The sequence below is a fragment of the Thunnus maccoyii genome, chromosome 13, assembly GCF_910596095.1.
Source record: "Thunnus maccoyii chromosome 13, fThuMac1.1, whole genome shotgun sequence".
NCBI lineage: Eukaryota > Metazoa > Chordata > Actinopteri > Scombriformes > Scombridae > Thunnus > Thunnus maccoyii.
Genome location: NC_056545.1, coordinates 1,840,452 through 1,853,866, shown reverse-complemented (window position 1 = coordinate 1,853,866; position 13,415 = coordinate 1,840,452). Strand labels below are relative to the sequence as shown.

The following is a 13,415-nucleotide window of genomic DNA, read 5'->3' as shown; positions in this document are numbered from 1 at the left end:
AGGGAACTGATTGTGTAAGAGGCTTTTTACATTCAATAAAAGTAAAATAATTCACAGGAAAAGAAAGAAAGAAAGAAAGAAAGAAAGAAAGAAAGAAAGAAAGAGGCACAGATTAATAATTAAGTAATAGAGTTGATAGTTTGTTTCAGATATTGTTTGGGTCTTTGTTGCTTTTCTGTTTTTCAGCTTGACCATAGAAATGTAATAGAGGTTAGTATCAATTAGAAATAAGGTAAAGTTTGCTTTTCTATTGGTCCATTTCATTTTATGTATATGGAATTTGCCAAAAATTGTTAACAGATGTTTTTGTCCACTGAGTTATTTCCAAAATAAATGAAGATATCACTACCAGAAAGCATGAACATTTGACCTGTTTTCCTAGATAGAAAGATTTGTATATCATTCCAAAATATTTTGGAATACATACAATGGAAAAATAAGTGAAAAATAGTTTCATGTTTGGACCACAGAAATCAGAAGAATAATTAATATTCGATTTGAACCTTTCCAGAACAAGCTTTACAGGATTTACTCTATGTAAAGTTTTAAATGACACCTCTTTCATTTTATTGTTAATATATTGTCTGATATTCTCCATGATTTTTTCCAATTCAAGTCACCATAAATAGAAGACCAGAACATTGGCATTGGAGGAATATTATTCTCTACAAAGATATTCTGGATGTGTTTATTACAGCCAGCCAATCAGTTTCCACACGGATGCCTTCCTCTGTGCAGCAGAGCTTTTGACTGTTTTGATCTCATTTGTTCCAGATAATGTATTTGTCTACTTTTGGTGGGTCTGCTGCTGTTAATGATCCATCAAGACACAATTAAAACTTAGAGGGAAGGGTCACTGCTAATTTATACAAAGTTGTTGTGAGTGATCAACTTTATCCTATGATAAAACATTTCTATCCTTAAGGGAGTGGTCTCTTCCAGGATGACAACGCCCCAATTCACAGGGGTCTGACGTGTTAGACAGCGCTCTCCACCACCATCAAAACACCACATGAGGGAAGATCTTTTTGAAGAATAGTGTTCATCCCTCCTGTAGAGTTCAGAGACTGTAGAATAAATGTCAAGGTGTACTGAAGCTGTTCTGGTGGCCCAACACCTTACTAAGACACTTAATGTTGGTTTTTCCTTTAATTTGTCACCCGTCTGTATGTACAACATGTTTGTGTGTGATTTAAACTTAACGCCAACCTGCCAACAATTAGGTATTTATTCGTCAACATTGTAAAACTTGTAACATAATTTTTGGGGGGTAAATTGAACCATTGACTCAACTTGCCCCAACATCACTGGCATGTTTTACCCCACAACCTCCATTTTGACAAAACTGTTTCATACAGTGGCTCAGATCCATAATTATGCTGAGTTTATGATCTTGTTTTGTAGCTGACACTGACTTAAATTAACATGTAATAATGTCCAAAACTTATCTATTTAATTAAGATACAAGACTGATATCTTTAGTAACATGATGAAATCACTTGGCATGACAAAAATCTTTTTTTTTTTTTAGCTCTGTTTTGCTTCTCTCCATGTGCTTGAGTCCAAGATGGATTGAGTAACGTGAACTAAACTTCCTTAACTTGTGGTCACATGATTACTTTTGTTTATGGTTACCTAGATAAAGGGGGTGGCTCATTTTATCCACTGGCTCAACTTACCCCGTTCTCCCCTAATGCATCAACAATCACACATGACTGCAGTTTAATTTCTTAATTTTATGACTGTTGTGGCACCAAACACAAGTAGCCTATAAACCTATAGTGAAGCATACATATACGATACAGAAATTGCGTCACCAAAAGGCACATGCCTTAAAAACTATACATCAAGTAGGAATAATAACTAAACAGCTATAGATATATGATGTTCAGATATAAAATCATGTTTCCATTCTAAGTCAATAATAATAAATCAAATGTCCTGCCACTAGCTAAAAATAGTATCGAAAAATGAAAAATCTGTTTCCCAGAGGGAATTTAAAAAAGAAGTGACTTCATCATGAGATGAGCTCACAGACTCGGGGCAGAAAACAAAATAGCATATCCTTATATCTCACTAGGGACCTGAAAGGGCCTTTAACCTTTTATTTTTTCAATCGTTTTGGCTGTGATTATACTGTAGCCATGATCTTTGGAAAAGGTGTGTTTTTTAATCAAATTTTGGAAATTCAAACAGATCCTATATTAAGTCTATTATAAACTGTGTAGAAATAATACTAACTTTCAGCATGTTAGGGCCCTTTTAGGTCCCATTGAAACCTATTAAAACCACATTTTTGATCCCATGGTTGCTACAGCATAAATTCATATTTATATATTATTTATATATTCATATATTCAGACTTTCAAACTGAAGTCCTGTCTTCAAAACTGTAGTTTTTACTATTTTCCAGCTGATTGAGCCATTTTGTCTTTTTTAACCCTTTGTGCTGAATGCACAGGGTCAATGAGTTGTATGTGTAGCTAGGGATGTGTAAATGTGGTGTATGTGTATGTAGCCAAAATAGACACTCAAATCCTTACAGAAAAAAAACTGCCCAAGGTAAACCCATAGAAAACTGTATTTTGTGATCCCATAGCCAATATAGCATAAATTCATGAATTCTATTTTATAAGGCTTTCAAACTTAAGCCCTGACTGCAAAATTGTAGTTTTTACCATTTTCCAGCTGATTGAGCAATTTTCTCCTCAAACTTTTTCCTTTATTGGACTTGTTTATGCTGGTTAAACAGGACCCTCACTCTTAGTTAACTTTTTAAAATTTCATGTGATTTTTCTTTGTCATTTTTTAGTCTTTAGTACTGTTTCAAGACAAATGTACGTTTGTATTATTGAAATATCCCATAAAGGTTTGTAATTGAATTTTGTATAATAAAAAAAGATTCAAGATTCAAAAGCTTTATTGTCAACAAACATAGAATGTATAAATAAACATGTATAAAAGTCAAACAATTAAAATACAAGAAATTCACATAAAGGTATTGAGATGACCTGTTCCCTACTGAATTTACCAGAGTGATAGCAGAGGGTAAAAAAGTACTTGTATCTGTTGGTTGCAGCTAGCGGCAGTCTGAAAAGGAGCCAGCAGGAAAGATATGGGACTCTGGATGCAGGGATGGGAGCAGTCTGACAGGATGGACTGTGGTCTCTTTAAGAACAGTTTTTTTATGGAGGTCAGGCAAATTTTCTCAATTGAGTTACGGTGATTTCACAGCTGTAAAAGTAAAGTACAGCTGAGTAAAGTATTAAAGTACAGCTGAGGCTGATGGGAACGTCATTAGTTGTGAAGCAGGTATTTGGTCAGAAACCAAATTGTTGGACAAATTAAAAATTTCGACTTTTAGATGAAAAGTCATAAAATCAGAAGTCTTTAAAAAATGTTTTCCAAAAGTGTTCAATGATAAATGAGTGCCAATGTTTTTTCATCCCCCTGGCAAAACACCCGGTCAATAAAACAAGGAAAACCACCATCATTACACACAGGACAACTCTCACATCTGGCTGTGTGGAGGAAAGTTACTTTCACATCTCTTGTCACACAGCTGCTGTGATTGCATTAATTTTACTTCCTTTAATTTCTACATTTGCTGAGAGAGGGATTTTTTCAATGAGCTTATCTTCAAAATCACTGTCCAGTCTGACACCATACACCTTTGCCAGAAGTTCAGAAGATACAACAAACGTTTCCATCTGGTCGTTGAAGCTTGCTTCCAGTTGAGTCTCCGTCATATTGGCATTCATGATTCCTATAATCTCAATTGTGACATTCTGCATGGCCGCACTTTGAATCTGCAAACACAGATAAACATTCACAGTAAGAGACAGGACATGTTGAGAAATACACTGAGAATCACTCAGTAGTTTACAGCTAAGCAGGGAGGAGGGCGTCATGTTTATTCAATTTCTTACAGCATACTAATAGCACAAACCACAGCATTTATAACTTAAGATAGTTTGTACCTCCCATCACTAGAAGATCTGTTCAATTACACAAAACACATATTTAAACAAGAAAATACATACAAAAAATGCACAAACACAAAGATTGATGCAATATAATGAACATAAAACTCAAGTCAGATCACTCATAACTACAGCAGACTGATTAATTTATGGTGGATTAAAAGTTTTATAGTTAGAAGGAAATGGCATCAACACACCATTTCTATTAGATCGCCATCTATTTGTGTTTGTGAAGAACACATCTATTCAGGTCCAACAGGCTGAAGGAATAAAGAATTCACACATTAAAATGTCATTTCTCGTCATTTTATTAAACTTTATTTCCTCACCATGCACTGTTCAAACATCATGGTTTTAATGTCTCTCCTGGTGTGGGGCCGATATTAGCTGTGACAAGGTTATATTCATTGGGTTGCACACAAACCTTTAGTTTGTTTTGTCATCTATAGTAGAGTAAAAGTTTTGATGTAAATTATGAAAGTAAAAACTTCAGCTTTCATAAGACGGCTCAAAATGTTTGCTGGAGGGCCAGATTTGGCCCTCGGCCCGCTGTTTGCCTACCACTGGCATAGTCACTGATCCAGAAAATCTCTCAGGTAAAGCATCTGAAGAGCCTGCTTATTTAGGCATTTACAGATGAGTTTAATATTAGCAATTTTACCTAATTATCAAAACTTTAAGTTTGCTCAACAATTTATGTTTCTCAAATTTTAGGTGAAACTCTAACCGAGGGTCGAGATATTTTACTTCTGAATTTAGCGTATTATGTTCTGACAAGGAAAAAAAGCGACAGTTTGTTTAATGTTGAGAGTTAAACATGAGTTTTCACACCACACGGACTGTAAGTGCTGCAACAGCTGGTTAAAAACTGATTAAATAGCTCCACCGTATACATACAGTATATAACTATATTGTACAGAAACCTGCTCTACAACGTGTTTCTGGTAGATCACTTACATGTAAACAGAGTTCTATCAAAGACTACTAGTGATGTTTTGTCACTGATTATGACATCCAGAAGCTCCTCATTCAACCAACAAACTGAACAACGAACAACTCTTTTGTGTCTTGAGAGAAAAACTAAAATATCCCAAACTGACATCAGTAGAACAGTGTGCAGCATGTTGGCAGCAGCTACCTTGTAAATTCTGGTGAAATCGGTTGAGTTCAGCGAGACGGTTTCATAGTAGTGACTGGTCCTCACGTTGGTCACTCTGACAAAGTCTCCATCTGATGTTCCTCTGAGTTGTGCAGTGTCTTTGCCCCACAAGGTGATCCTGATGGAATCTTTGCCATCTTTAAGTTGGAATTCTTGCTTGTCTTTCTTCCTCTGTTGGTTCTTCATGTTGGCAGGTTCGATAGGACCAATCTGAAAAAAACAACAACAATGGAAACAATCCAACAAGTTCCTTCATTTTCAACAAAGAATTTGTTGAAAATGAAGATTGTGCAATCTTTAGTTACACTGGGTTTGTCAGTCTAATGTGTAGATCAGCTGTCATGTATTGGATGATTTTCACATTCTATGTAACATAACCTGAGGTGTGATTCCACCTCTACTTCCTGTAAAACTGATTATATTTATGTTGTCAGAGGTCAGTGGGTTGCCTTTGCTACAAAAATGCTGGCTCAATTTAGAAATACTAAACCTGTAAAAACTGATGTGCAATTATTTCTGGAGCCATAACCAAGTGCTGAAGTGTCTTGCAGCACATATTGAGAGTAAGCGCTTTGAGGCGAACAGGATGCAAAAAGGAAACAAGCAGGATTAAGTTTGTTCATGAGGGTGAGGCAGTAAACAGGCCTGAAACCTGGCTGTGTCATGAAGAATATATCAGCCTTAATGAATCCACTCCCTCCAGTCATATTAATACATTCCTCGAGACACTGGTCGAAGAGGTGGAGTTGCAGCCATTTTCAACTTAAGCCTTATCATCAACCCTAGACCTAAATTTAATTATAACTCATTCGAAAGTTCTCAATCTCTCTCAGCCAACCTGGAAAACTTAACAGCCAGTTCTATTTGTTATAGTGTATCGTCCTCCTGGCCCGTACTCTGAATTCTCAGAGTTTTTATCAAACTAGACTGTTTTTCTCCAGTTGACTCTCCTGAACTAACTTCAATGATTTGTTCAGCTAAACCATCAACCTGTCTCTTAGACCCCATCCCAACTAGGTTGCTTAAGGAAGCCTTACCCTTAGTTAGCGCTTCTTTACTAGATATGATCAATCTGTCTTTAGTAACAGGCTATGTACCACAGTCCTTTAAAGTAGCTGTAATTAAACCTCTTCTTAAGAAGCCTACTCTTGATTCAGGCATTTTAGCCAATTATAGACCTATATCTAACCTTCCATTTCTCTCTAAGATCCTTGAGAAAGCAGTCTCTAATCAGTTATGTGACTTTCTACATAACAATAGTTTATTTGAGGATTGTCTCTCCTGTGGAACCATCTTCCAGATTCGGTCCGGGGTGCAGACACCCTCTCTATGTTTAAGAGTAGGCTTAAAACTTTCCTTTTTGATAAAGCTTATAGTTAGGGCCGACCAGGCTCGCCTTGGATCAGCACTTAGTTATGCTGCTATAGGCCTAGACTGCTGGGGGACTTCCCATGATGTACTGAGCTCCTCTCTCCTCCTCCTCCTCTCAATCTGTATGCATTCATGTAACATCAATGCATGTCACTAACTTTGCTTCTTCCCTGGAGTTTTTTGTGCTTTCTCTTCTCGCAGGAAACCCTGGGTTCTGGACCGAGCCTTCGTGGTCCTTCACAGTCCTGTTGGCATCCTTCCCTTTCCCTAGCCGTTGCTACTGCTATTGCTGCTGTTATTGTTATGATTGTTGTTGTTCTGTCCCCCCCCCCAACCCTCCTCCCCCTTTCCCTCTTTCTCTCCCTCTCGCAACCCAACCGGTCAAAGAAGATGGCCCCCAACCAAGAGCCAGGTTCTGTTTGAGGTTTCTACCCGTTAAAGGGGAGTTTTTCCTTACCGCTGTCGCCAAGTGCTGCTCATGGGGGAATTGTTGGGTCTCTGTAAATTAAAGAGTACGGTCTTGACCTGCTCTATGTGAAAAGTGCCCTGAGATGACTTTTGTTGTGATTTGGTGCTATATACATAAAAATTGATTGATTGATTGATTGATTGATTGATTGATTGATGTTGGGAAGCTAAAGGCGGCCATTCTGGATTGTAGCACTATGGTTTATGTGCCACGGGCCAGAGTGGTAGAGATAAACGATATGTCACTCATGTTCCACTGTCATAAACCACTTCTCACCAGCATATACCGATTCTTACCGACATACGCCACTGATTATTATATCAATACTGTGTGTGATTCATAAACAGATTATCATTTCCAATTCAGGTAAGTTTTCTCAAGCACATTGTTTTAGTGTCATATGCTGATTCTTAGTGTTTTGCCACTTTGATTAATGGTATGTTGCTGCTGTTTGACCTGCATATGGCACATGAAAAGGTATGTTGATATATCACCCCTCACCGGTTTATGGTGATTCTTTACTGCTGATTATGGTATGTCCCTGCTGTGTGCCACATGATAACAGTAATCCATTGTTGTCCCACTGGCAGATAGGCCAACCTTTGGCACTTTTCACTATTAGTATTGCTGGATGTCTTATGGAAACTCACCTCTGTCACAGTTCCTTCAACACTCACTGCTGTCTTGTCAGCATACTTTTTGGCCTTTGTTATGCTGCAAACTGGCTTCTGGGGATAAATGAGCATCTCAGCTTCCACCTCCAGCTCCTCAGGGATGTCAATGGGACTCGTTCTTGCCACTTTGCTCTGTTTGGTAACTTTCATGACATTTTCTTCCATGATTACATTTCTGAACAAGTAGCAGCTCCCCTCCTGGATATCTTGATGGCGATCTTTTCCGTACATCTTCACTTTAATGCAGGATGTCTCATCACTGACTCCCAGATAAAAGAAAAACCTTTTCTCCTTTTGTTGGGTTTCATATGTGCGCAGAGCAGATTTCTGTACAACTTTCCCAATTATGGTTTTGTTAACCAGGTCACCGCTGGTCAGTACATCTTTGATGGTTTTTCTCTGGACACAAAAGGAGACAAAGAAATCTCCCTCAGACAACATAAATCCAAACATGAATGTCTGAATAAATCAGTACAAAGTCTCAAAGAAATGCACTCACCCATGTTGGAATCTTTCTCTCCTGGAAAATTAACATATGCTTACGTCAGTATTGTGGCAAAACACAAATCAATAAGAAAAAAGGCTTTGATGCAACACTGGCAAAAATTGGCAACATTTTTTTGCCATAGCCCTCTGTGTTAGCAACCCATCTATGACAACTGACTGATCTCATTGAAATGAATGAATGGGCTGCGTTTTGTCACGCAGGGCTGCTTTCTGTCTGAACACAGCCTAGAAACTCAGCGATAGCGTTGCTGTGAGCATAACTCACTAGTTTACTACATTTATAACCAAGACAACAGAGCATCAATCAGAGTGACTGTATTTTATGAACGCCCCCCCCCCGCAGCAGTAGAAAAGAAATCATCGGTTGAGCTTATATACTTCTTTTCAAAAATTCATCTCAGACAGATCATTACAGATCAAATGTTGAATTTTCTTCAAACAAAAACTGCTGTGATAATCTAATTTATTATTCCAGTGTAGTTTTGGTTGCCTAATTTTCATCCTATAGGAATGACATATTGGAAATATTTTGATAAACATGGTTATGGGTGTAGATTCATCTTGGGATAATATGTTAATGTCTCTACCATCTATGAAACCAAAACTATTTATTTGATCATGAATATATGTAAAATAATGCCAGCATGTGAGAGACTGTGTGCAATGCGTAGTGTTCATCATTAACCTCTTCCACTCCCTGAGGATGCCGGCATCCACGGGTGACATTACTGTCTTTCAGAGGCTGAATGGGGCTCAGTTTTAAAGCTGCAGTGAAGATACTGGTATCATATGAAACTAGGCGACCTAACGAATCCATTGATTTACCACTACAAACTAGACACAATGAGGGGTTTCTGAGCAGTTTCCACAACAGACGTGCTCACCATCCAATCGCCAAAAAATGCAATTCTTACAGAAATCTCCAAATGTCAAAAGTTTTTGATACCTGATCACAACATGGATTTTTCTATGTTGTTCCTCAACGTCTTGGTGTCTTAATGTGGTATTTTGGAGGGATTTTTGACCGTTTTTATCAATTCTTGAGTGGTCAGAAATGGCTAACTTTTGCACCAAATCTGTGCAACAAATGGTATCAACCCAAAAACTGTTGCAACAACTTATGAGACATAACTGAGCATGAGAACGGCCATCATATACTTCCATCATAATGTTCTAAGCCCTTATACACCCTAAACTTTCAAAATGTAAACCAACCAAAACACAATGCTCATTACAGATTTATTACTAGAAAAACTTAAGCTGCATCTCAAATTAATCTTTAGGTTGACAGCTTTCAGATGATGTATACCACTTCTATGTGGCAGATACTGTTGACCTGTTGTCTCCCCTTAAACATCCCCTGTCACCCCCCAAAACAGGTCTTTGGTAGGGGGGCAAGGGTGCGAAGAGATTAACCCTAATTTCATCTCTTACCTTGTCAGGTTGGCTGCTCTTCAATCGATCTTTAAAAGAAGAAACAAACAGTCAGTCAGTCAGTTTGACACTGATGCCTTCCTCTGTGCAGCAGAGCTCTTGTTAGTTTTGGTCTCATTTCATTAACCAGCAGACTTTATATGACAAACTATATGACATCATTCTGTCTGTTTATCCCCATTTGTTTACTGTATTTCATTTAAATGTGACAATACATTTGAAAGATGTTGAGTATGAGTTTGCATTTGGATCGTTATGGTAATTTTGCCAAAGATGTCATTTTATCCTAATGTACAGCACCAGTCAAAAAAGTTTGGACACGCCAACAGGAAGGCACGTTCAAACTTTTGACTGATATGTTATGAAACTCTTCATCACTATTTATCTGTTATGTTGTGTGTGTGTTAACCCACCAGCTGCAACCTCTTGCTCCTCATCAGAAGAATCTGAATAGCTCACAAGATTGTTCCTCTTAAACCCTGATAATGAAACACAGATCGACATCATCAGCTGACAAAAAAACTGTGATATAAATGTCAATAAATTCATGTTGTTAATAATATGGGCCTTATTGTCCCTACTGGTTTTCTGTCATTGACCAGTTTGACTGAAAAGGGTATTAAATTTAATTTTATGAGGTATTAAAAATGTTGTTTATTTAATTAGATGAACACTACAGGAACCCTGGGAATGTAACTTGTTGCTTGAATTTGATTGTTTATATTAGAATTCTCTTACTTTTCTGTCTTGTTTTTCCTCTCATATTTATTTGTAATGTATGTAAATTTATTGTGCTGTTTCTCTATTTTCTGTGACCTACTGAACTTCTGGAGTTCCAGATTCTGTATTTGTCTACTTTTGGTGGGTCTGCTGCTGTTAATGATCTGTCAAGACACAATTAAAACCGTTTACCATGGCAACACATGATGACAGGATGGACGCTACAATCATCATCATGTGATGCAGGGCGGTAATACAATGCAGACCAAAAGTGTCAAACAGCTGCAGTTTAACAGTTTGTGTTGAGGTCACCAGCAGACTCAGGCTGATCTGTACTGTGTGTGCATGTGTTTGGTTGTTAACCTACTAGTTTTAGGCTTTGGCTCCTCGTCCGCTGACTTCCAATCACTGTCATGTTTCCTCTTCTTCCCTGAAAAATGACAATTTAATAAGTTTAACACACAGATTGGTCAGCTTCATGTCAAAATCAACAGAAAATGTTTTCTTGTTTGATGAAATGAGTTGAAATGATGTTTCTCTGGGCTGCATGTAGGTGAACATGTACGGGGATCGCTCCTTTTATACTTGTATGTAATATGTTTGTTTTTGAATCTGCCTACTGATGGAAACTGAATCAACTTGATCAATGTGCAGGGCTGCAAACCATTGATGAGATTCAGAGGGTGTACATGTCAGCTCCTCTGCTATTTTACCCAAAACACTCTTCTCCATGTAGGTTTGCACAGATGTTTATGTGTGTCTTTTGAGAAGCCTACCTTTGGTTTCAGCCAACGGTGTCATCGTCACCCTCTGGTTTTCAGGTGCTATCTCCCTGTTTTCCTTCATGGACTCTATTGGACCAATCAAACAAACATATTCTCTCATTTAGCATTTTTGAGTAACGGTCAGGCCTATTCCAGTGGCACCTTTTATCTGTAGAGAGATGTGGTGTTGATGTAGGACTGCAACTAAAGATTAGCATATATTGAATCTTTTTGTCTATAAAACATCAGAACATGGTGAAAAATGACCGATATAATTTCCCAGAATCAAAAGTTCAGATGTCTTGAATATCTGATCTGGTCAAAACAAAAATATATTCAGTTTAGTGTCATGTATGACGGAGAAAAGCAGTAAATCAACACATCTGAGAAGCTGAAAACAGCACATTTTCTTGGCATTTTTGCTTAAAAATCACATTTTTCATCGAATGAAATTTTTGATATAATAAGTAATTGTAGGTCATATTGTGTCTTCTGGTTTTCCACCATACTTTCTTTAGATGGTTTGATGGTGATACAGGTATTAAATGTCATTTTATGTGATATTAAAAAGGTCTTAAAGTCTTAAACATAACGTGGTGAACCTGCAGAAACCCTGGTCTGTGCTGCTGCACGCTCATAGCAGGCGTCTGCAGAGGCCTCACATAAACAACTAATAACTGTATGAACTCACCTCTGTTCTCTTCTTCACGTTTCTTCCTCAGTTTGTCCACAAAGGGGCGCAGCAGGTCCTGGACTGCAGGGTCCTTCCTCGGTATCAGATCCATTGCTTCAGCGACTGCAGAGATGGACTCATCTACTCCGAAGTACTGGATGATTATTTGGGGCATCTCCTCTCTGGACGTGACAGTCTTCAGACTTTTAGGGATTTTGTCAAAACAGGGACAAAACAGCATCTTCTTGTATTCTGACTCATACAGCTCCTCCAGGATGGAGGTCAGGGCCTTTCTCCATTCACTCCCTGAAATATTGTCTGACATCTCTGACACACAGAGAGAGACGAGAGACAGAAAAATGAGAAAAATAAGCCAGACGGGGCTGATGAAACCACCTCCAATGTTGAAACTTTGAAAAACGTTGTTATTCCAAATGTAGGTGAAGCTTTTGACTTATAATCCACAAAACTGTTAATAAAGTGTCAATAATCCTTGTTGTTTCAGTTTTTGTGTCTATGTAAATAAAGTTTATTATTATTATTGTGGTTGTTGTTGTTGTTGTCCAATGTTGCTTTTCTGCAAACTGCTGCAGGAAATGTCTCTTCATGAAATCTAATGTGTATACAGTGCTTTGTTTAGTAGTGGCAGGTCTATGCTGGACAACACTGAAATACAAAACACTTCTACATTTGGTTTTTATGTTATGTGGAAATATTATGTAGATATTTTACTCCAGTCCATATTTTAGACAGTACATTTCTGAGTGTCTTCTATCCAAACATAATTATATTTTTGCATGTCCCTGAGGATGTAATAATCCAACATTTGATTTCACAGGAGAATAATTAAATATGGTAAAACATACTGATTAACACACAGCTGACAGTCGTCTATGGGACAAACAGTCCATGTTACCTTTTAGTTTCTGTAGAGGACACATTCATCCAGTAAAACAGATCACAGATATAAACATGTTCAGTCAAACAGCCAGAACATGAAGCTATGTCTTATCTAATAGTAGATTCATTCTTCAGCAGGAACGAACAAGTTGTGAGAAATGTTCTTTTTTCTGTTTAATGGCGAATTGCAGCCATTCGGTCACTATCGCCACCACCTGTTTAATTACATCGTTCTTACATCTTTGTTACTAAACTGGTGCTTTGAAGATAAGCGAAGACATGTCTTAAAGTTTCCAGAATCGTTTGCAAAGAATGTTTTCAAGTCCTTTATGTTTATTTTTTCGCGGCTGTCTTCGTGTGAGAAACGTTATTACTCACTTTGTCCTTTTCTTCAACCGCATCCGGGCTGTTTTCTTCTTTGAGATCATGGATGTATCGTCAGAGTTCTTTTAATACATCCATGTTTGAAATTCATCAGCTCTCAGTGGCGGGAAGATATTAAATGTTCTTCGTGCGTCATATTGTTTTTCCCAGGATGCCTAGTGATGGCCCGCTCTACTCTGCCTCTGATTGGCTAACACTGATATTCTCACCCTCATCCTGACCAATGTTATTCCTCGTGTCTAAACCTAACCAATCCAACCAACGAGGGTAGCCAGTGCTAGCCAATCAGAGGCAGAGTAGGGCGGGTCATTACTTCACCGACCTGCGTTGTAGTTTTGTTTTTGTTCTTTTTTTTGTTTTTTTTCTCTGATCTTTAT

General features: G+C 37.8%; 1 protein-coding gene across 1 annotated transcript; it reads right to left on the bottom strand.

Annotated features, from left to right (window-relative positions):
• Window positions 1-2,895: 2,895 nt before the first annotated feature.
• On the bottom strand, window positions 2,896-13,164 carry LOC121910103. The gene is made up of 10 exons (XM_042431134.1): window positions 13,033-13,164; window positions 11,773-12,081; window positions 11,094-11,168; window positions 10,685-10,747; window positions 10,011-10,076; window positions 9,598-9,626; window positions 8,156-8,176; window positions 7,633-8,055; window positions 5,122-5,352; window positions 2,896-3,809 (listed from the first exon to the last, which is right to left on the bottom strand). Exons 2-10 carry the CDS (start codon window positions 12,077-12,079, stop codon window positions 3,555-3,557), a joined length of 1,470 nt encoding a protein of 489 aa, XP_042287068.1. The 5' UTR covers window positions 12,080-12,081; window positions 13,033-13,164; the 3' UTR covers window positions 2,896-3,554.
• Between the last annotated feature and the right edge of the window lie 251 nt (window positions 13,165-13,415).

What these genes read in the sequence shown, in the direction of transcription:
- LOC121910103 (XM_042431134.1), bottom strand. Translation starts at nt 12,079, where the DNA reads ATGTCAGACAATATTTCAGGGAGTGAATGGAGAAAGGCCCTGACCTCC. An exon ending in ACCGTTGGCTGAAACCAAAG is followed by an intron (nt 10,748 to 11,093) that starts GTAGGCTTCTCA and finishes GTCATTTTTCAG; the next exon opens with GGAAGAAGAGGAAACATGAC. An exon ending in ATTTCACCAGAATTTACAAG is followed by an intron (nt 3,810 to 5,121) that starts GTAGCTGCTGCC and finishes CTGTGTTTGCAG; the next exon opens with ATTCAAAGTGCGGCCATGCA.